Source organism: Sesamum indicum, linkage group LG3 (genome assembly GCF_026168435.1).
Source record: "Sesamum indicum cultivar Baizhima isolate 11 linkage group LG3, ASM2616843v1, whole genome shotgun sequence".
Lineage (NCBI taxonomy): Eukaryota > Viridiplantae > Streptophyta > Magnoliopsida > Lamiales > Pedaliaceae > Sesamum > Sesamum indicum.
The window spans coordinates 7,733,274-7,758,358 of NC_142659.1; the positions used below are offsets into that span (position 1 = coordinate 7,733,274).

General features: G+C 36.8%; 2 protein-coding genes across 3 annotated transcripts; both read left to right on the top strand.

Annotated features, from left to right (window-relative positions):
- Positions 1 to 495: 495 nt before the first annotated feature.
- LOC105179955 (xyloglucan endotransglucosylase protein 7-like) lies at positions 496 to 2,430 on the top strand. Of its 2 annotated transcripts, none has more exons than XM_088878580.1 (5): positions 496 to 649; positions 737 to 813; positions 1,134 to 1,362; positions 1,503 to 1,699; positions 2,029 to 2,430. In XM_088878580.1, the coding sequence occupies exons 1-5, from the start codon at positions 560 to 562 to the stop codon at positions 2,420 to 2,422; spliced, it is 987 nt and encodes a 328-aa protein (XP_088734706.1). In that variant the 5' UTR covers positions 496 to 559; the 3' UTR covers positions 2,423 to 2,430. The 2 variants fall into 2 exon arrangements, with proteins under 2 accessions (XP_088734706.1, XP_088734707.1); XM_088878581.1 differs by having other exon boundaries at positions 737 to 807; positions 1,503 to 1,696; positions 2,026 to 2,430.
- Positions 2,431 to 5,248: 2,818 nt separating this feature from the next.
- Positions 5,249 to 8,840, top strand: LOC148788644 (uncharacterized). The gene is made up of 5 exons (XM_088879133.1): positions 5,249 to 5,305; positions 5,819 to 5,885; positions 6,629 to 6,683; positions 7,249 to 8,357; positions 8,669 to 8,840. The coding sequence occupies exons 4-5, from the start codon at positions 7,689 to 7,691 to the stop codon at positions 8,717 to 8,719; spliced, it is 720 nt and encodes a 239-aa protein (XP_088735259.1). The 5' UTR covers positions 5,249 to 5,305; positions 5,819 to 5,885; positions 6,629 to 6,683; positions 7,249 to 7,688; the 3' UTR covers positions 8,720 to 8,840.
- The last annotated feature ends 16,245 nt before the right edge of the window (positions 8,841 to 25,085 follow it).

Consider the following 25,085-nt stretch of genomic DNA (forward strand, 5'->3'; position numbering starts at 1 on the left):
GGTAATAATTGGCGTACCATTACCCGAAATGGTTGGGAGTATTTATAGGACAAAATATCCGTACTTATACAGGTGCACGTGTCATTGTCCTAAACGTTGTATTACAAAGTCATCAAACGACTTTGGTTCTGGTTCCCAAGTGGGGTCAGGTTGGTGTGTGATTTGACCCGTGTGGGAAAACATGCAAATTCTTAAACCTGCAACACAGTAAAGCTCGTCGTAAATTATCCTTATTATTATATAAAGTACTCGTAATAATAGCATATAACAACAACAATTTATATAATATATATACACTATTAGAGATATCGGCAACACCTAATATAGGCAAGAATACTTAGAGAAATAATAGCAAGAGATCCAACCACAAATATCCAAGACTTAAGGACGACCATCGCTTTGTGACTGAGAAAAGGAAGGACTGATAATTAGAAACACGAAACATGAAAAGGAGTAGTGATAAGTGGTACATACGTACTAGAAACATGTTGATGATCATTGAAATTAAGACAATGCTGCACAATTCCTTCTGTTGTGTTCCCAGAATCAATCAATCGTTATGCCACCCAGGAGTTCCCACCAACCTCGTGCCGGGACTTACATCCCCTACATGGCCTTCATCATCTTTTCAGCCATCTTTGTCTTCAGGGTACAATATTTTCTGTGACATCTAATGTTATTACATACGTGCTCGAATCATGTTACTCAAGTTTTAATTTGTCTTAATACATTGCAGTTGGACGTCTTTGTTACCCAAACAATCTCTACGGCTCGACGTAACCAAGAACTCAAATATGAAATCACAACGCAGGAGCCCAGGTAATTAACTAACCTTTTTTGTTTGTGCATTTGTAAGGTATTTGTCATAACATTGTACTTCAAAGAATATATACATAGAATTTATATAAGACAAGTTATTCATCATAAAAATATTTGTCCAGATCAGATTTGGACAGATCAAACTAAATCAATCACATATTGCACTTGTCTGTCTTAGGACAATATATATGCATGCTTAAACGAAACACTGACTTAAAATATATGAATGTAGCTGAAATTTTGTTATGTTGAAGTATCTGGTGAGTGTAATTGGCTGACATTTGTCCTGTCGACGATGAAACAAAATTGATCAGTCCACCTACCGTTATCAAGAACGAAAACGCCACTTTCTACAAGCATGTCCTCGTCACGTGGGGTGAATTCCACACTGAGATACTCAACGACGGGGAGCTCCTCAAGCTTACGCTCGACAAACATTCTGGCTCCGGCTTCCAGTCCAGGAAACAATTACTCTTCGGAAAGATTGACATGCAGATCAAGCTTATCCCTGGAGACTCTGCAGGCACTGTCACAACATATTATGTAAGATTCATGACATACTACGACTAATCAGACTAGGAATTTAAACAATTACAGAAATACTTAGGACTATTATGTCAGATGGAGAAGCAGTTAATTTAGTATTTATTCTTAATGTTTTGACGTAATGATCAATGTCTCAGTTTTCATCACTAGGCGACCACCATGATGAGATAGACTTTGAGTTCCTGGGAAATTCCACTGGTAATCCTTACACCCTTCACACAAACGTGTTCAGCCAGGGCAAGGGTGACAGAGAACAACAGTTCTTCCTATGGTTTGATCCCACTGCAGATTTCCACACATATACCATTCTCTGGAATCCCAAAACCATCATATAAGTATTTGTAAGCTGCGGATTAAATACATACATAAACCGTGAGGCACTGTAAGAAAATGACCCAATAGCCGTTTTAAAAGCAGAGACAGGTATTCCAAACACTTCAAAAGTATTTTTTTGATGCAAGAAGCTGTAAAACGCTTTTTTAAAGCACTTACAAATACTCCCTAAGAATTCCACAAAATAGAGGGCCAAAAGTGTTGACTCCCTGTTTTATGGAACTAAAATAGTAACTTTACCTATTCTTGAAGTTACTTTTCGTCTCCTCGCAAAGTACTAAAGTCAAATCAAACAAAAATATAAACATTGTTTCTCTTGGTTTCCAGCTTCTACGTGGACAACATACCAATACGGGAGTTCAAGAACCTGGAAAGAATAGGGGTGCCGTACCCCAAAGACCAGGCCATGAGAGTACACTCAAGTCTGTGGAACGCTGATGACTGGGCCACGCAGCACGGTCTGGTCAAGACCAACTGGACCTTAGCCCCATTCAATGCTTGGTACAGAAATTTCTCCATGGATGGCTGCATTTGGTCTCCAGAAACAAGAGCCTCTGCTTGTGCTGACGCTGATTTCTCGACCAGACATGTACTGAAAATGGAGCTGGACAGGAGGAGCCGAGCGAGGATGAAGAGGCTGCAGAAGAAACACATGGTGTATGATTATTGCAAGGATAAGTGGAGGTTCCCTAAGGGCCCTGGCCGTGAATGCAGGATGAACTAGTATGAGGTTATGAGTGCTTGTTGTGTTTTGAGTTTTAGTTTAGGGCTTAAGGTTATTTGGAGGGGTTGCCAAGAATTAAGTTAGGTTTGTTTGATTAGTGATCATAGTTTAAAATCTGTTCGGATCTTTATTGTAAAATAGTGTTACATCCGGTTTTCTCTTACTTAAAAATAAATGGGGCATATGTCTAGATTCATGCTAGTTATGCATTTAGGAAAGAATTTTGTACCTATAATGTGTATATAGGTTTATTGTGATTTTGGTCCTGTATCTATAAGGGTTTGGCAATTTTGGTTCTCTAACTTTAGAGTTGACAATTTTGGTCCTATAACTTTCAAATGTTCGTGATTTTGGTCATTCAGGCTATTTTATGATCATTTTGCCCTTCTAGCTAAAAGTTAACCATAGTCTACTACATGTTCCAAGTTAGGCCCAACATGCTTACGGAATAAATTAAGTGATCATAAATTCGTACATTTTTTCAACCGCCTTGTTTTCGAGTATTCCAAGTCCTCGATTTTATGGACTTCCTCCAACCACACTACCACAACAGATGGTTCACATTTACTTGGCTCCTTCAGCAACAAACAACACAACCCTATTCCGTTTCCTACCTTAGGGTGTAGAAGACACTCCAATATAGGACTTGATAGAATTTTGGACAATAAACCCAACAGAAGCCTTAATTTTATTGAAGAGATATATGAAATATTACATAAATATTATTTTCTCCATTGGAGGAGACAATTTCTTCCCACTTGCATTTTGAACTTTTGTTTCTTTCAAAAAGGGTCAGAATCATGTATCTTGCGAGATCTTTTATAAAGATTTTTTGCAAAATTAACAACTCCATTAAAGCTCCGCAAGTGCTTCTTATCTTTGAGTACATCTAAAAAATTGCGGATTTTCTTCACAGTATGACTATGCAGCTCAATACCTGTTTCGTCAATAAAAATTCCTAAAATTTCAATTTTATTGACTGTGATAGTAGCCTTCTTATCAAAAAGCACTAATCCTTCTCTACGATATGTATCAAAAAATATTTCAAGATGTTTAATATGATCTTTCATATTCTTAGATGCAATTAATATGTCGTCAATGTAGACAAACATAAACTCAAAATAATCTTTAAAAAAAATTATCCATTTTCTTTTGAAATATCTGGGTGCATTTGCTAATCCCATTGGTAGCACATTCTAGATATATTATCCCTATGGTGTGGAGAATACAGTAAATCTCTTCGATTCACTCTCCATCTTGATCTGATAAAAATCAAGCAATCAAATTTAGAAAACACTTTTGCACCTTTAATTCAGTCAATTAAGTGCTCTCTACTCGTAATGTAATAACTATCAAATTCTAATATTCTATTAATCCCTTGATAGTTAATTATCAACCTGAATTTACCTCTTTTTATCTTCATGATTTCTTATAGAAAACCAGAATGGTGGTAATGGAAACTGAAGCTTCAAGTAATGGAAACCGAAGCAAATCTGCTGAAGAAGAAGATATTTTGGCTTAAAGTTTGCTTGGTGGCATCATGGTTTGTGATGGTCGGTTTTTGAATGGGTAAACGGACGGTGGTCTTCGGATGAATCGTTCGATGAATCGTTCTAGGTTGCTAGATTTGTAGGGGCTTACATTATGCTGTTAGATATGGGTAAACATAAAATTGAGGAATTGTAGTGGCATTTTGTGGTTTTGATAATAAAATTGAAAGCCTCAAATTTGAAGCTTTTGTGACTTATGTGTTATGTTGTTAAAGAATTCTGTTAATGAAGTTTAAGAATAAAACTAAAAGCCTAAAATTGCAGTTGTTAATTAATTTAGTAATAGAATAAAAATAAAAATAAATTTTCAGTCATTTCTGCACCCTTTTCAACAATATAAGGAATTTTGAGCAACATTTCTGCACCCTTTTCAACCATTTTTGCACTCTTTTCAACAATATAAGGAATTTTCAGCAATATAATGAAAATAAAAATATTCATTTCTGCACCATTTTTAACAAGTTAATGAGAAACATTCATTTCATACTAACATCAACAATTTACAACATCCTGCCCACAATTTATAGCCCGTCTTCACAAAACACATGAACATCCATTTACAACATTTCTTCAACGACAACCTGTCCACAAAACCCCCTAATTCATAACATATGCAATCACAACTGATTCCTCAAGTTTCTCAAGTATCTTGAGATTACAAATAAAAAATGTTTCAATCAAAATAAAAAAGTTCTTAAACAAAACCTGAATTCCTCCCATCTTTCTTCTTGCCCTTGTCTCCCTTGTCCTTCGATTGTGATAATACATTGTTCAATTGTGATAATGTAACATACTTTTTGCCATCCTTCTCCAAAAATGTACATGTTGACAGAAGAGATTTGGTCTCTGGTTGTAAAGGTTGTTTTGAAAATACCTCAGGTATGGTTATCCCAAAATCAGTAATTTCATGTGACGCCCCAAAGATTATAATACATAATTGAGAGATTAATTGGTAAATTTTTATGAAACTTAGTTAATTGGTAAATAAATTATGGGCCATAATTGGAATATAATAGAACTTGAACGGGTTAAATTGGAGCTCGTTATAATATTTGAGAACAAATTATATTAATTAAGAAATTAGGAAGGACGAAATGAGTATTTTGAGAAAATTTTAATAAAAAAAATATTATATATAATAATAATATTATGTATATAATAATATAATATATATATATATTTATATATATAAAGTGAAGAGAGAGAGAGAATGAGTGGCCACCGCCTCAACTCTCTCTCTCCTCTCTTTATTGCACACACACACCCATACACAATTCACACACAAACAATTGGAAATTTGAAATTCTCTCGGCGAAAAGGAAAAAAAACAGAGGTAAGAATTTATATTTTAAAAATTATAATAATTTATATAATGATATTGTTTAATTAGTCCATTTATTAAATGTTGTTTATACTAAGCGATATACTATTTAACCGGAATATTTTATGGGTTTGACTATTTAAAATAGTGTCTAAATAAATATAGAATCGGATATAAAAATGATATCGTTGGTTAATTAGATTATTAAATTCGTTAGATTTGAATATTACTATAGTTAATTTATACAATTTCATTGGAATTATTAACCAAATATGCAATTCTATGTATTATTGTTCAATTAAAGATTATAATAGCGAGAAATTGATAGAAAATTCATAGAAATATTCCGAAAATTACATTTAATAAATGGTATGTTAATAAAGAGAAAAAATGAAGATTTGTATTTTGGTAGAAATAAAATATTAAAGAATTATTAGAAATTGTACGAATAATATTTAATATTATATTTAAAAGAAATTACGATATTCTCGATATATTAATTGTATGTGGTATAACTCATTATAGGATACGGAGGTGAGGTGAAAGGACTGACAATTAGCGATTGAGTAGAAAGAAACGTTGTGAGATTGAGGTAAGTAAATAATTAGTATTATCTATATATGCTTTCTGTATTTGTGGTTTTACTGTTATATGAATTTGTGGTTCATGCTGATTTTAATTTATCTGAAGTATATAAGTGATGGATGATTTGATTTGATTGACGATATTGTGTACGTGGAATGAGAAAATACGTGGAAATATTATGTTTGTTGTTTGATGTGTTGTGGATGTCTGAAAATGAGAATATGTTAATATATTGTTTTACGTTACTAGTTGCTTACAAGAATGGTAATATCTGGAAATGAGGGAGTGGTGAAAATTGAATATAATTGTTGTGTGAATACCCCTTGATGTGTTGAAAAGCCTATAATGCGAAAATATGATATGAAAGAGCTATGTGCGATATGAAAGAGCTATGTGCGAAATGAAAGAACTATGTTCGATACGAAAGAGCTATGTGCGAAATGAGATTGATGAGCTGGCTGTCAAGGGGGTTCACTTAAATTTATATAACGGTGAGATTGAGTTGGCGGGAAAAAACACAATATCACCTTCTGGTAAGCAAACTAGGAAAAACGGAGTTTGGTTGGTTATCATATTATGAGATAGTCATGTGGTGTAATAAAGCTGATTATGTCGGAATTAAATTGATTGTATTCCATGCGTGCTGCTTGTTTATCTTGTTTGAGTTGTGTTTAATATGCATATATAGATAGGGCTGGTTATTTACTTATTGAGTGGCAGTCTCATCCCTCTGCTGACATTTTCTTTCAGGAGTTGACTTTGAGGCGTCTGACTGTTGAAGACTAGGACTACGCATTATACTCAGGTAGGTCGGGCCAGTATGCTGTTTTCTCCTCTTTGTCAGTTAGAGTACAAATCACATTTTGTTGTATAGAGAGAACTTAAGCGTGGAGATTACTTATGATGGACTACTTGTGGTGTTTGATGTGCATATATGATATTGTAGGTTGATTACGCTTGTTATGATGTTGGGGTTACGTATACATATGAATTAAATTATTTTGTGCATTTATATTTGTAAACACAGGGATTACTATAAGTATAATGTTTAGTGTAGATATAGCCTTGTAGCGAAGGGGGTGCTACATTTCAGCCTTCATGGCATCTAACCATTCTTTCAAAATGTGAATCATTTATTCGGCTCCTGATTGGTCCATATAATATGGAGGGTTAGTTAGTTTGTTACAGTAGTTTCAGGCAATTGCTCTTCTTTGTATTTAACCTGGATTCAACCCCTCCCGGTCATTTTTTTCATTTTTCCATGAATGAGAAACAGGGTATTTTGTCTGCAATTTATCTTTGAAAATGGATTCTGTGTGCTTGTTGTCTTCTGCAAGTTTTAACATGGTATCAGATCCTTTTTCGTGAAGGTCTCTGTATATACACACTACAATGCATACCTCTCTCTTCATGGACGACGAAGTAGCTTCATCGACGATAGTAAAGAGACCTTGTGAAATTGCGTCTCAATATGAGAAGCATATGTTGTTTGTTCATCCTTCTGGGCATTCACAGCTAACATTGACATCTTCTCCTTTGGATGGCACAGACTTTCTGGTATGAAAACGAGCAATATACGTCTCTTTTGAAACGAATATTTCCAACACCAGCTCTTAGATCAATCAATTTTGAGCAATAGAGGCGCGTTAATCTGATAGTAACATCATGGACCTAGAATTCCATGTCCAAGGACATGGTGGAATCATTCATGCATTTTAATACTTCGTGAGGACTGTGGCTCGCGATAAAGGCGAGGTATGGGTGGAGTAACGAGCCGTTAATTTACCAGTTACAGAGGGAATTGTCTTCAATGGTACAACAAGGTTTAAGTCTTAAAACATATCTAACAAATGTGACAAAGCTCTGGAATGAGCTCAATTGTTTGGCACCTACGCCAAAGTGTAAGTGTGGAGATTGTACTAGTGGTATTAACAAAGAAATTGATGAACTGACTTCATTGACTCAACTAATGCAATTTCTTATGAGCGTTTATGAAACCTTCAACAACGAAGGAAGTCAGATACTTATGCTTGATCGACTGCCCAATGTGGAAAAGGCTTTCTCTATGCTTTACACCGTTGAACAACAAAGAGCAATACAAACATCTACAAAGATAGGTACAAATAATGTGGCCTATCAACTGACTATGAAAGGAACTAAGAGAGATGATGATAAGTATGTGCAGAAAAAGAAGTTCATTGCAGATAAAGGGAATTTTCTATGCAAACATTGTCGAAGACTAGGACATGGAAAAGATACATATTTTCAATTGCATGGCATACGTGACTGGTATAAATCTCTGAATGAGCGAAGGAAGAAGGGGAGAGCTTTTGCTGCCAATGTTGATGTCAGAAGTGAAGGTATGCAGGGCACCTCTATGGGAAATGAATTGATTAAGCTGTTGCAGAAGGCAAACACTCCCTCAAATCCCATTACCAGCTATGCAAAGGCTTTGCACAATTCGACGAGGAGTTTGCAGGTAATGCCGCTAAACTTACTTGTATTGATTTGGATTGCTAGATAATTCACAGTAGGGCCATCAATCATGTATGTGAAAGCATTGTATTATTCCACTCATTTGTCAAACCCACTAATCCTCACTTCATCCACCTACCTGATGGTTCAAAGAATTCAGTTCAATATGTAGGCAGAGTTAAATTGAATGATGATATTACTTCGGAGAATGTATTCGGTATTCCTCAATTCTCTGTCAACTTGATATTTGTCAGCCAAATTTGTGGTCATACAAATTATCAGTTTCAGTTCGCTAAAGACACATGTTTCTTGCAGGAGGTCTTGGTGGACGAGATCGAGAAGATGGAAGAAGGCAAGGCAAATTAATAGGTTTTAGGGTTTTTAAAACTTGTAATTATTTGACTTTTATTTAGATCGTCTTCCATCTTGTTTCTATACTAGCGATATCCTCTATGTTCCCAGAACTCGTAAATCATTTCTTAGATCAATGATGACTTTTTTATTTATATGAAATCCCCTTTCATACCTGCAAACTTTTAAGAATTCCATTGAGCAAACAAAATCAATAAAGTTCCCTTGAATATAATCGACCATTAGTCGAAATGATTGGTTATGTTCAAGTCTATCTTTTTCAGATAGATCTTTTTCAGATACCCTTTCAGATTGCAAGGTTTTTAGTTCGCACGATACTACCTTTTTCAGGTCGCGTAATCGCCTAATCTTTTCCGGACATGATCTTCACCTTTGTTAGGATATCTCAGGTCGCAGTCGTTTTTAGACAAATTTTAACCTTTTTTAGGTTGCAATCTTTTTCAAACAAATCCAAACATTTTTCAGGTCACAGTCTTTTTCAGACTCAGTTTCTACCTTTTTTCAGGCCGTAATCGTTTTTAGAATCAATTTGTACCTTTTTCAGGTTGTAGTCTTTTTCAAATTCAATTTGTACCTTTTTTAGGTTGTAGCTTTTTCAGACTCAATTGTACCTTTTTCAGGTCGTAGTCTTCTTCTGACCCAGGCCGAGCCTTTCTCAGGTCAGTAATAATTCGTTGCAATGCTAGTTATCCCGAAAGTGCGTTTATTTCATGCAAGCATTTTTACATAGAATGTAACCAATTTCTCAAAATATTACAGTAATATGCATAATCATTTACTTCTATCACTTATAATTTAATAACTTGGATCTTATTAAAGAATAAGGATAATTTGGGTATAAGTATTTAATTAGATTAAATAGAAATTGAGCTCAATTAGATTGGATTTTTATTAAGGATTTAATAAAAATTCATTTGCTTGTATTTTTATAAAGGTAAGAATTGTTCAAGCTCAAATATTTTGAGCCAAGAAAAATTCCATGGAAGGAAATAAATGGCTAGCAAATTCCAGTTTAGGAAAGTTCAATTCTACCCATTTTTGGGGATCTCTTTATGTGGAATAAAGGAAATATACCTTGTAGATAATAGAATATATTTAGAAATACTAAACAATATATATATAATATATATATGAAATTTAGTTATTTGGTAAATAATTATGATGATCATTACACAAAAAAAAAAAAAAAAAATCTCCTCCTTCCCCCAAAAATCATTTGGCCACCCCCTTCTCTCTTTGTGCACTTGGTGTAATTTTCTTCTCTCATTCTCATCTAGAAAGAGGACGTAGAGATCCCGACTACAGTGTGATGTGGAAGAATTAGACGGTTCCTATGTTGAAGACTCAAATGAGGAGCATTTCAAGGTATCATTTTTCACCCTTATAGTTTTTTCGGTTTTGGTAATCCAACATCAACCTTATGTGCGTTTTATTTTTAGTACATTGAATGCCCAGGAACTCCAAGGGTACATCCCTTGAACTCATTTATTTTCTGTATTTAATTTTTTCTATTATGCGTTTTATTTATCGCTTCCGCTAGCACGTTCCCAGGTCGTACCATGCGATCCCCTTCAAGACCATGTCTTGAGCTTATCAATAATATTACTATCGTTTGCATATTTCTGTTTAATTCTATCATGTAAAAAATGTCTAAGAACCCCTTAACCCTGATAATGGAGACTAATAAATTTAATGGCACAAACTACAATGATGGCTGAAAAATCTAAAGATTGACCTAAATTTTGAGAATCAGGGCTATGTCTTCGACAAGCCGCTCCCAGCAACATTACTGAAAGGCTCCTTGCCCGAAGAACATGTGACGTTCGAGAGGTGGCATGAGAACAACTGCAAGGTCCGCAGTATCATATAAGTTTTGGTGATCAATGACTTCCAAAAGCAATATGATAGGTTGGAAGACGTTCCCATGATAATGCTTCGCATAGAGGAAGTTTATGCAACTTCTGATAGGCATATTAGATATGCCGCTACAAAAGCATTTTTCGGGACCAAGATGACTGAAGGATTTTCTGTGCAAAGACGTGGGGTCAAAATGCTTCCCTCGTGGAGAAGCTCGAAAACCTCAAAGCTAGGCTTGACAATGTCACGTACATCAATGTGATCCTCCAATTACTTCCTCTCTCTTGTAACACATTTATCATTAACTACAACATGAATGGACTTGAGAAATCTAGTCATGAGTTAATTAATATATTTGTCCAATACGAGGAAACGACCCACAAGTTTGTGCCACAGTATTGATAGGAGGAACTTTGACCTCCAAGGCAAAAGGTAAGAAGGCCGGAAGCTGGAAAAGGGAGAAGGCAAAAGGAAAATTCGTCGTATCCACTTTTAGCGCTCCAAGCACCCCTGTTGCTCCAGTGTAAAAGGAAAATGGGAAAGGGAAGAACGGCGGCTCACAGCGATTAAGAAAAATGATGTTTGCATTCATTGTCAAGTAAAGGAGCATTGGAAGAGGAAGTGCCCACAACTCCTCTCCAACCAAGACACTTTGTGATTCAAGTAAATATGATGACTAATTCTGCTTTTAGGTATTGGATACCGGTTGTGGAGCTCACATCTGCAATGGTTTGCAAGTGCTGAAAAGAAATAGAAGGCTACGTAAGGATGAAATGGTCCTAAGGCTTGGTGATGGCAAGGCCGTAGCAGCTGAAATTGTGGGATCACTCAACTTAGCTATTAGTAATCATATTCGGATAGAATTAAAGAACTGTTATTATATATTGAGCACAATAAAAAATATTATTTTCACTCCAATTTTAGACAATGGTTATGCGTTTAAGATCAACAAAAATTTTTATTTGATGATTGATTATAACCTTCAGCTGCTTAATACATTAACAAACGGTCTTTATATTCTCCAATAGTTAAATTGAAGTATTATTGCTCAACACAAATGAAAATTAGATAATCTTGAAAACACACAGATTTGGCATGCAAGGTTAGGTCATATCTCCATAGAAAGGATGAGGAAGTTGGCAGATATTAAGGAGTCTAGAGGTAGAGGACTTGGATAAAAATAAACTTTTGAATCTTGACCAAAAGAGAAAATGACCAAGAAACCTTTTGTTGGACAAAGTACGCTTGCCACTGGACTGTTGGACTTAATCTACACAAATGTATGTGGACCACTAAATACTCCGGCTAAAGGAGAATACTCGTAACCTTTATTGATGATCACTCCACTGTATGGTTATGTTTAACTCATGAGGTTCACGTTTGGGCCCTTTGGAAGATTTAAAGAATTCAGACTTGAAGTAGAGAATCAAACAATTCGTAAGATCAAAACCATTATGTCAGACCGAGGTGGGAAATATTGAAGTAGTGAGTTGATGGATTACCTAAAAGAAAATGGAATTATCTATCAGTGGACTCCTCCTAGAATGCTGTAGCTAAACGGCATGGCAGAAAAGAGAAATCGATCCCTATTGGACATGGTTCGATCCAAATGAGTTTTATTCAACTACCCTTGTCTTTTTAGGAATACGCTCTAGAGATAGCGGCCCAGTTGCTCAACATAGCGCCATCTAAAGTTATGCCCCCAAACGCCAAATGAGATATGGCACAACAAGCCAGCATTCTACAAGTACTTGAAAGTATATGGTAGCCTGACATACATCAAGAGGCTAGTAGGAGACAAACTAGAATCAACGTCTAATCTATCCAGGTTTGTCGATTATTCAATAAAAGTTACTGGGTATTATTTCTATGACCCATCAAGACTAAAGATTTTTGTGTCGAGAAACGTAATATTCTTGGAAAAGGATTTTCCAATGGATAGCCAATATGATGAGGAACTGCTTGAAGATTCATATGAGATACCTTTTCAAGATAATGCAACACCATCTGTACCTACGAATCCCAGTGTTAGTGCTCGAGTTCTCTATAGGTCAACTAGAGTATCTCAATGTCCTGATAGGTATGAATTCTTAGGCTTGTCTAGCCAATTAGACGGTGATCCAACAACATACAGAGAAGCGATGTATGACATCAACTTGGATAAGTGGCTTGAGGCCATGAAATCCGAAATGGACTCGATTGTTCGAATCAAGTTTGGACCCTCGCGCGCCCACCTAAAGGTGTTAAGCCAGTTGGTTGCAAATGGGTATACAAACGTAAGCTTAGAGCTAGCGGGGAGGTTACTGCCATCATGGCTAGGTTCGTGGCAAAAAGATACACTCAACGACCCGAGGTCAACTTTGAGAAAATTGATTCGCCCGTGGCAATGACTAAGTCCGTTAGGATACTGCTTGCTATAGCAGCGTGGTATGACTATGAAATATGGCAGATGGGCGTTAAAATGGCCTTCTTGAACGATTTCATCGAGTAAGTGATCTACATGGATCAACCAGAAGGTTTCACCTCTTCTGTAGAAAAATATAAAGTTGGTCCATCTAGAGGTCCATCTCTGGCCTCAAACAAGTTTTCGGTTGCTGGAACATGAAGATAAGAGGGAGCTCGATTACATACCCTCTACTTTATGTTGACAATTTGTTGCTCATTAGGAATGATGTCAAGATATTAGGAAACATAAAAGCATAGTTGTCCACTCAATTTTCCATGAAATATATGGATGGGGTTTCCTACATCTTGGCATCGAGATCTACAGGGATAGATCCAAAAGGATGTTAGGATTAACTCAATCCTTGTACATTGAGAAAGTCTTGAAGAGATTCAAGATGGAAAACTCAAAATGAGGATACCTTCCAATGAAGCATGGGATTAAGTTGTCCAAGAAACAGTCTCCCAAGACTGATGAGAAACTTAAATGGATGTCAAACATTCTCTATGATTCAGCTGTGGGCAGTATTCAGTTTGATGTTTAATGCAGTAGGCCCGATTCGCCTACGCTATAAGCGTAACTATTAAACATCAGGTGTGTGTTGGTGAAGGACACTGGAGTGCGGTCAAGACAATACTTATGTACCTGAAAAGGACTAAAGATATGTTCTTGATATATAAAATCGTGGATAATTTATAATGGAATACTACAGCGATGCTAACTTCCAATCGGAGATAATGATGCCAACTCTCAGTCAGGTTTTGTAATCAAGCTAAATGGTGGTGTGGTTACTTGAAAAGTTACAAGCAAGCTACCACAGCAGATTCTTGTTGGAACAAGTGACCAAAACACCAATTAGATTGGTTGTTTTCAGAACTATTCAAGCAATATTTATTTCAATAATGTTGTCCCGACGAATATGAAAAGTATTCGTCCTGGCGTATGTAGCTGTTGTGCTTACCAAATTATATCAAGTACTGCTTTCACATCACAATAGATGCTCTCATACCACTTTTAACCCCTGTAGTTGGCGCATATGAAATTTCTGTGGGTTAGTTGACAAGGTCGTCATATGAAAACCTTAGAGGCTTGGTCAGTATGACTTGAGTCCCTCGCTTCGGTAGTATGGGAGTAGTCCTCAAAGTTGAGGAATCACAATAGTTGCGTACATGTGATGACTGTATCTTTGATTTGTGCAAGAGGTGATCGTGTCAGAGGGATTGTCATCACAAACCATGTCCAGTGCAGGTAAATGTAGAGAGGACGGTGAGGTCTAAGAAGAGGATTTGTCACTTGTCTAAACGTGACAGAGGTATCTCCGATGCACTTGGAGATGTGTTTATGTTTTATAAACCTGTGATCATAGTCATTGATCGAATAGGAAACGAGGTTCCTATGTCGAGCAATTTGGCGTAACGAAATTAAAGAATTAAGCATAGACGCTTAGTCTAGAATTGGAGCCGACACCCAATTTAATGCCCTAGACTAAGGCTAGGAGATGGTAGACGGAAGGACAGTACCCGTATGGACTCGAGCGCCTAAAAGTTCACATGGATATTCGCCTAGTCTCTACTGCCATGGACCGTTGCTAGACGACAACCTATGGGAATGGGCTTTCTAGATCAAGGATTCATAAAAAAATATTAATTAAATTTGGTTAGTAATAGTGTTTGGCACTAACCCAAGTCTAGCTGAAAGGTGAACCTAAAGAGTCAAACACAAATCACCGAGAAGGGACGAGAAATTAATTAGGAATTAATTTTATAATTAATTGGATAACTTATAAATGAGACGGATCATTGGATGGAGGAACCTAAAAATAAATTAATAGGATTAATTTATATTGGGCTTGCCCTTATTATGTAATAAGTTGGACTTATTAATTAATTAAAACTTATTGCGCTCATGTATTTAATTGGATTAAATATATGATGAGCTTAATTAGGTGAATTTTAATTAAATTAGATTTAATAAAAAATAATTGAGCCTGGTATTTTATTTTTAATAAAATCAGCCATTGCAACCCTAATTAAGTTGTTGGAAAATACAGAAAAAGAAATTATTAACTAACAATTGCACTTTTGAAAAGTGCTATGTTAGTCATCCTTTATTTGGAATAAAGGATTTATTACCTTATGAATTGTAGAATGAACCTTGACACATACTAGTACATCCATACGAGGTATATATCTATATATTAGTTATTTGAAAAAAAAAATCCTACCCTAGAAGCTCCTAATTCGGCCGCCTCTCTCACAAGCACACTTGGTGTGTTTTTTCTGCCTAATTTTCTTCTAGCAAAGAGAAATGAGGGATCCCATATTTCGGTGTGGTGTGGACGTGTCTTTAGACTGCTTTTACCTTGAATCTCATGTGAATGGATCAATGAAATGGAGTTCGAAACAAATCAAGAAAAAGGTAATCCTTGGAATCATGATTTTATTACGTTTAGATTTTAATTTTTGAATTTTATAGTATCGCTTCCACTTGCTGGTTTTCAGGCCAATCCACTCGCATTTTTTTTGCTTTCAAGTGGTATTAGAGCCTGCTTCGATGTAGGGGCTATATATTTATGTAAATAAGCTTGATAATATGATTTTATTGTTTTTGAAGCATGATATTTATGTATGCTTATTCTTGAATGATTATATGAGAAAATCAACATGTTTAGTTTTTGCAATTTTGAATGATTGAAGTATTTTAAGAAAATTGAATTTTCTGGTAAACATACTTGGTTTTAGTTTTAGTTTAATGTGTGAAAAGAAATATAGTGTTGTAGCAGTGCACTATAGATCGGCAGTGCATAGCGCGTGCGTGCGGGCAAGAGCTTGCACGCAGCCTAGATAGCACAGGGCTTGCGTGCAGGCAGTGCGGCTGTTGTTCCAGTTGACGGCCGATGTCTAGGTCAATTTTTGTCGTTTTTCTAATTTCTGAATATTTTCTGAAAAATATTATTTTTTGCTGATTTAATTTTGAAAAAAATTAGATTTTTTTAATTAAATTGCTTTAATTAATATGGTTGATTTGCGTGCATTGGATGCATGGGGCTTTATCATCCCTTTGAATTAAAACTTTTAAACTTTTTGTTTTCTGCATATAATTTTTTATCATGATATTGGATATCACGATATTTTCTTGGGATTTTCATTTTCTTATCTAGCATGCTTAATTGATATTATGTGATAGTTGAATATGGTGGATGATCACGGAGCCCTAGACCGCATTTATGTCTTGGGCCAGTGTGCCCTTGTGATTTATTTTCTCCCTCCTTCTCGTTTTTAGTCTTGGAATGATACAGTTTGCTATCTCCCTCCTAATGTACTCTCTCCGACCTCTGATCAGAGTTTCTTGTTAAATTGTAATAAGAGTAGTATAGATTATTTTGGTAAGGTTTTTATTTTAATTGAGCCCATGGAAGAAGGTCCACGGAGGAGGAGGCCTATGGAGAAGGCGGCCCACAAAAATATTACAAGGCACATCTATATGTTGAAGGGTAAAACATTTTTTGTAATAGCATAGGGCTACCTTAGACTCACTGCGAGCTCAGTAGATCACATAGGCTGGGCTGTGAGCATCCAACAGGGGTATGCTAGGTTTCATTGCATGCGATGTGTTTACCTAATGCTTTAAATATTTGATATTTATGCATGCAAAGCTTTTCTTTGATTAGGTCTCGATCAAACAACTCGATAATTGAGGTATAATTTGGTTGATGGGTTGGGTTTAACACAAAATAACATGATTCGCTTGGATTCATCAGGATCATGTAAAGAGGTGGAATTCCAGATCCATGATCTCACTATTAGATTAACGCGCCTTCATTGCTCAAAATTGATTGATGAAAGAGCTTGTGTTGGAAAGATTCGTTTCAAAAGAGACGTATATTGATCATTTTCATACCAGAAAGTTGGTGCCATCCAAAGGAGAAGATGTCAATGCGATCTGCGAATGCCCAGAAAGATGAACAAGCAACATATGCTTCTCATATTGAGACGCAGTTTCACCAGGTCTCTTTCCCATCGTCAACGAAGCTACTTCGTCCTCAATGAAGAGAGAGGTATGCATTGTAGTGTGTATAAAAAGGCTCTGATACCATGGTAAAATTTGCAGATGACAACAAGCACACAAAATCCATTATCAAAGATAAATTGCAGACATAATACCTTGTTTCTCATTAATTGAAAAATGAAAAAAATGACCGGGAGGGGTTCGAATCCATATTAAATATAAAGAAGAGAAATTGCCTGAAACTGCTGTAACAAACTAAATAAACCCTCCATATTATTTGGACCAATCAGGAGCCAAATAAATGATTCACATTTTGAAAGAATAGTTAGATGCCATGAAGGCTGAAATTACTGCTTTTGGGATAACCATACCTATGTTCTCACTCCTTTACCAGCTGGGAAGAAACACATTGGATGAATGTGGGTATTTAAGACAAAGTTGTGTGAGGATGGTTCTGTGGATTGTTATAAAGCTCGTCTAGTAGAAAAGGGATTTACTCAGATTTCAAAGGTGGATTACATTGACAACTTCTCCCCTATTACCAATCTTATTACAGTGCGTGTGTTCTTCTCACTAGTTGTTTCCCATAACTGGCCCTTATAGCAAATGGACGTCAACGGCGCCAACCTGTACGGTTGTTTGGATGAAAATGGATGAATATATGTACACGGAGCTGCCTGTTGGTTATTCTACCAAGCTTGGCCTTGTATGCAAACTCCAACAATCCCTCTATGGGTTGAAGCAAGCCTCTCGTCAATGAAATGTAGAGCTCACCCTCAAGCTCACTGAGTTCGGATTTATGTAATCTGCTTATGACCATTTCTTCTTCACCCAAATGACTAATACTGACCTCCTAGCTCTTCTCATCTATATTGATGATATAGTGGTTACATCATCATCTTTGGATCTTATTCAATTTGTTAGACTTTACTTGCATTCCTTATTTACTATTAAGGATCTTAGAGACGCAAGGTATTTCCCTGGGCTCAAGATTGTTTGAAATTTTAATGGTCTTTATCCAGCCCAGACAAAGTATGTTTAAGACATCATCCGAGATATTGGCATGCTCTCTGCCAAGTCTGTGTCTACTCCATTTCCATTGGGACTTAAACTCAGTGACAATTGTGGCCCCTTGCATCCTCAACTTGTTTAATACAGAAGGTTAATTGGGCAACTATTGTATCTAGGCTTCACACGCCCTAACAAATCACATTCTGTGCAGTAGCTTAGCCAATTCCTCCATCACCCAATGTAAAAGGAAAAATGGGATAATGGTTCGATAGTCAAAATTCACTTATGATGTTTACATATAACTGTCAAAGGGCATTAGATGAGGGAGTATCGTGAAATCCCCTTCACCCAAACTATGGCATATGTCGGGTAAACATGATTACTGTTCGTATTCCCTAGTGTTAGACACTTGCTCCCAAAATGCATTTATGAAAATAGTTTACAGAAATGAATGGAATAGAGCTCCAAGACAACTACTCTTAAAGCTAAGCAATGGCTAGGCCATTAGTGCAAAAGCAATAAGACTACATAAACTTAGCTAATAGTATTGATGAAATAGTTTACGTTTATGTAACCTAGCATGATCAAGTCGTTAGTCAATTGTTAGACAAATTAGACTACAAAATTGATCAATAAAAGATTTTTTCGAGTCTGTTGAGTTATTAAATTGTCGTACTACATAATTAGATTATGCACAATCAAAACAAATGACTAAAACAGATGATCAAGAACATAACTTATAGAAAATGACATACATGAACTAGGCCATATCCCTCTAGTTAGGATAAATAGGTTGGCAGATTCAAAGAGTTCAACAATATATGATTTGAGTTTACTAACTTATGAATCTTTTCTCAGAAGGAAGAAACCATGAAAGCACTTTATGGGACAAAGAATAATTTTAAAAAACAATCAATTGGATTGGATCCAAAATAGACATTTGTAAGTTAGTAAATACAAAAATACCAGTAGAGGGTTCACAAGTCTAAGGACTTCTGGAAAGTTCGGAGAAATTAGACTTGAGGTGGAGAACCAAACTGGTTACGGAGATAATCCATTCGGTGGGATCGAGGTAGTGCATATTTAGTGGGATTTCTTGTAACATCCTAAATGAGAATGGAATTCTCATTCAGTAAAATTCCACCGAAAGAGAAGATGTTGAACTGTTTCTGGTAAGGAAGAAATTGAACCTTGATTGAACATGGTTTAATCGATGCTTCACTAGATGTGGACTTTTGAAAAACCGTCCAGTTGTAAAACATTGTGTTTTCTTAAAGTCGTAATACAGACATATACTTGATATGGTTAGGTAAACCTGTGTCGTACCTATTTTAATTAATTAAAATACAAGGCACAATCAATCTTAATTAAATCTAATGAGTCCATCATAAAGTTAAATCCATTTAAATATATGAACCCAATAAGCTTTACTAAATAATAAGTCCAACTTATTAAGTGCTAAGGACAAGCCTAATTTAAATTAATCCAAATAATTTATCCTTGGGCTTATCCATCCAATGGATCCCTCTCATATATAAGTTTTTCAATTACTTATGAAATTAATTCTCAATTAATTACTCGTCCCTTCTTAGTGATTTATGTGTGACTGTATAGGTTCACCTTTCAGCTAGACTTGAGTTAGTGTCCACCACTATTATTAATTAATTATTATTAATTAAGAATTATTGATTAATCCTTGAGCAAGAAAGCCTATCATCATTTTGACCTTCTAGCAACAGTCCATGGTACTAGAGACTAGGTGAAAACCCATGCGAGCTTTTAGGCCACGAGTCTATACGAGTACGGTCATTCCATCTACCGTCTCCTGGCCATAGTCTACAACATGGAATTGGGTGTCAGTTCCCATCCTAGACTACGTGTCTATGCATAATACTTAAGGTCGCGTCACGTCAAATTGCTCGAACGAGGAACCTATTTTTCCTATTTAACCAATGACTGTGGCCGCAGGTTTCTAGAGCATTAACGCATCTCCAAGTGCATACGAGATGCCTTTGTCATGTTTTGACAGGAGATTGATCCTCTTCTTGGAACTAACCGTCCTCTCTACATACTTTGAAAGTACAAGACGGCCTATGATCACCTCTCACACAAATCTATGATACAGTTATCGCATTCACGTGACTGTCGTGATTCCTCAAGTCTGAGGACTGGTCCCGTACTATCAAAGCTAGGGACTCAAGTCATACCGACCAAGCCTCCAAGGCTTCCATATGACGATCCCGATTAATCGACCTATTAAGATCACCATTAACTTCCCACGTCTGCCCCTGATGAAACACATAACTCATCAAATGAATGTGACTCATAATGCAAGTCTCCATAGGACACTTCGATGCCCATTCTCGAGGTCCTTGATTGGGAATATTTCTAACCAAACCCTAAATAGTTGGTTTCGTAACTGCCATCTAATAAACATTTCTAACTATTGCACAGTTGTTCAATGTGGTCTGTGGGCTTTGATGTGATGTTTGAAAGAAGTGCAAACATAAATGTAATGAACAAAACAAAAGAAATGCCAAAAGCAAAACTCATTTTGTTTATTGAATAATATTACATAAGATCGAGTTATTGCCTGAATAGATTACAAACATTCCAATCCAATTATCTTTCAAGTCACCTATTCTAATAATCTCCCACTTGACCTAAATAAATAAACCATCAACCTCAAACCCGTCTTATCCAGATGCCCAGCATGGGCAATTTGAGACATTGGCTTAATAAGTGGATCCACTGTGTTTTATGTTGAGCTGACTCGGTCTATCCTGACGTCACCTCTGCTCACCATCTCTCTAAGCAGATGGTAGCGTTTAAGAATATGTTTAGAACGGTGATGAAATCTCGATTTCTTTGCTTGTGCTATTACCCCGTTGTTATCCCAGAAGATAACTATGAGCTCAACAATTCTAGGTACCACACCCAACTCTTGGTTGTACTTTTTCATCGAAATCGCTTCCTTCAGCTGCTTCTGAAATTACTATGTATTCAGGTTTCATGGTGGAATCCGTTGTGGAATCGTACTTGGTACACACCACCATTCAGCTTGAATACAAAACCCGATTGAGAGTTGGCATCATCATCGTCCGATTGCAAGCTAGCATCATTGTAACCTTCCAATATCGATTCTCCACTACCGTAAATCAAAAACACATCTTTAGTCCTTTTCAGGTACTTAAGTAGTGTCTTGATTGCGCTCTAGTGCGCCTCCCTTGCACATGCCTGATATCTGCTCGTAACGCTCAAAACATACGCGACATCTGGCCTGGTGTACTGGACAACATACTGAATGCTTCCTACGGTGGAAACATAAGGATGTTCGACATCCTTTTAAGTTCCTCATCAGTTTTGGGAGACTACTTCCTGGACATCTTAATCCCATGCCTCATGAGAAGGAATCCTTGTTTTGAGTTCTACATCTTGAATCTCTTCAAGACTTTCTCAATATATGAGGATTGGGTTAGTCCTAAAATCCTTCTAGATCTATCCCTATAACTCTTGATGCCAAGAATGTAAGAGGATCACCCATATCCTTTATGGAAAAAATTGTGTGGACAACTATGCTTTAATGTTGTCTAACATCTTACACCACTCCCAATGAGTAAGATATCATATACATAAAACACAACATACACACCTGCGCTCCCACTGATCTTCCTGAATACACAAGGATCAAATTCATTCTTGCTAAAATCATAACCCCGTATGACTTCATCAGAACGTGTGCTGCAGCTTTAGAAAGCTTATTTGAGGCCATATATTGACATTTGGAGATAATAGGCCTCTGTTCTTCTCATGGGAAGTGAAATCCTCCGGCTGATCAATGTAGACCTCTTCCTCAACGAAACCGTTGAGAAATGTCGTTTTCACGTCTATCTGTCATATTTCATTATCAGACCTTATTCCTATGGCAAGCAGAATCCGAATGGACTTGGCCATGTCTACGGGCGAATAGGTTTCCTCGAAATCAATCCCAAGTCCTTGAGTGTATCCTTTTCCACAAGCCCAGCCTTGAAGATTGTAACCTTTCCGTCAGCTCCAAGCTTGTATTTGTAGACCCATTTGCACCCAACTGGTTTAACACCTTTAGGTGGGTGTACGAGGGTTAAAAATTTATTTGAACCTATTGAGACCATTTCATATTTTATGGCCTCAAGCCACTTTTCTGAATCGATGACCGGCATCGCTTCTCAATACGTCCTTAGATCATTATCCAATTGACTAGATAGTCCTAAGAATTCGTACCTATTAGGTGGTTGCGATTCCCTGGTCGACCTACGAGGATTGGAGCACCATCAGTGGGAACTATAGGCTCAAAATGTTCTTTTGTTCTGCAGGGTTGTTTGACATGTTTCCTTAAGTTGTACCAAATTGCACTGAGTATCTGCACAAAAACCCTTTTCCAAGAGCACAATGTTCCTTGAGATAAAAACCTTTTGCTTAGATGGATCATAGAAGTAGTATCTTGCAGTTCCTTTTGGATATTCGACAAACTTGAACAGATTAGACCTCGAGTCTAGTTTGCTGCCCACTAGCCTCTTGACGTATGCGGGACTAGCCTACACTCTCAAGTACTTGTAGGACGTAGGCTTACCATATCTCATATGGCATCTGGAGCACTGTCTTAGATGGCACCATGTTAAGTAATTAAGCCATCGTTTCAAGAGCATGACCCTAGAGAGAAGGGGGAGATTCCGTAAAAGTCATGTGGATAGAACTATGTCCAACAGGGTTCGATTACTCCTTTCAGCCACGCCATTCAGTTGTGGCATTCCAGTAGGAGTCTATTAAGAGAGAATTCCATTTTTCTTTAAATAATCAATGAACTCACCATTTAAATACTCTCCACCTTGGTCCGACCGAAGGACTTTAATTTTACGGTTAGTTTGATAAAGGTTATGAAGTACGAGAATCGTCCTCTAGCCGGAGTATTTAATGATCCACAAATGTCTGTATGGATCAAATCAAAAACACTGTTGGCAAGCGCACTTTGTCCAACAAAAGGCTTCTTGGTCATTTTCCCTTTTAGACGGGATTCGCAAGTTTGAGTTTACTAACTTTCTCATCCTATCTTTTGAGATATGGCCTAACTTTGCATGCTGAAACTGTGAATTTTCATGATTATCTAATTTTTGTTTATGTTGGGCAGGCATAATCCAATTAGACTCTTGGAGAATATAAAGACCTTTTACCAATGTACCAAGTAGATGATAGTTATTATCAATCATCAAATAAAAACTATTTTTATTTTTTGCAAATAAATAACCATCATTGTGTAAAACAGTAATGAAAATAATATTCTTCATCATGCTCGGTACATAATAACAGTTTTTTATTCTACCGAATATGACCACTAATAACTAACTGGAGAGATCCCACGGCTTCCACTGCGACGGCCTTCCCATGGCCTAGCCATAGAATTATCTCATCCTTACTTAGTTTTCTGGTTCTTTCCAACACCTGCAAGTTATTGTAGATGTGAGCTCCACAGTCGGTATCCATACCCAAGAAGCAGAATTAGTTATCATAGTCACTTAATCACAAATGTACCTAGGTTGGAGAGGAGTTGCGGGCACTCCCTCTTCTAATGCCCCTTTCCTTGGCAATGAATGCAGATATCATTTGCCTTCAACTGCTAAGAACCGCCAACCTTCCCTTTCCCTTTTCCCATTCTAACGAAAGCAGTAGGAGTGCTCACGATCTCTTTTCCCTTACCTTCTTTATCTTCCAATGTCCGGCCCTCTTGCCTTTCACTTTGGAGGCTGAAATCTCTCCTATCAATTCCGTCGGTATAGGTTTATGGGTCGTCGTCTCGTATTGGACTAGCATATTAAATAACTCATGAATAGACTTCTCAAGTCCATTCATGTTGTAGTTAATAATAAACGGGTTGTAGGATGAAGGAAGTGACTGAAAAATCATGTCAATATATGTGTCATTTCAAGCCCAGCTTTAAGGTCTTCGAGCTTCTCCACTAGGGATAGCATCTTAACCCTATGACTTTGTACAGACAATTCTTCGGTCGTCTTGGTCCCTAAGAAAACTTTCGTGGTAGCATATCTAATATGCCTATCAGGAACCACATAAACTTCCTTCATGCGGAGCATTATCGAGGGAACATCATCCAGCCTATCATATTGCTTTTGGATGTCATTGGACATCGGAACCAATATGACAGGTTCTTCCAACGAGGACCCTTCCAGCAAAGCCGTTGGGAATGGCTTGTCAAAAACATAGCCCTAGTTCTCAAAATATAGGGCGATCCTCAGATTTCGCAGCCATTCATTGTAGTTAGTACCATTGAATTTATTAGTCTTCATTATCATGGCTAAAGAATTCATAGACATTTTCTACACAACAGAAAATTAAATAGAAATCAGCCAATGATTGTAATATTATGAGTAAACTAAAAGACTTGGTCTTTAGTCTTTAAGACTACCACTATTTATAATAAAGTTCACCACTCTCAAGTGGGGTTTAAGGAATAGCCTTTCCTAGTGGGCTTGGAGTCCACAAGCGAATTTGCCACGCCATGCTTTTATGATTCATAAGGTAAAAACCTCATGGGAGGTATCCAGTACCATTGTCATCCCATGAGATCCCCAAGATCTTTTGCCTCACCTCTTCATATGATTCCGAGGACTCCAAGCGAATAATGTTACTCGGTATTAGGCCAAAGCCATCAACCAAATCACGTTTCATTCGTCACCCCCCATGACTCGTTAGACAAGAAAATGGTGAAAATGATCCTTTGTTCACAACTATGGTGCAACTCTCCTCTATTCCAAGTGTGCCACAACTCATGAGACCACACTTCAGCAACGGTAGCTTCCTCACCACATTGCTTTGGATGGAAGACTTGGCTCGATCAAAACTCTTTTGATCTAGGTGCATTATGGGCCTAATATTCAACTTGGTCCAACCAAGTGAGAGTAATTTTGAGTTAAGACCGAGACCTCATCATATGTAAACATTGCATGCATAAATATAAATCATTAACTAAACGCATCGCATGTAATGAACCTA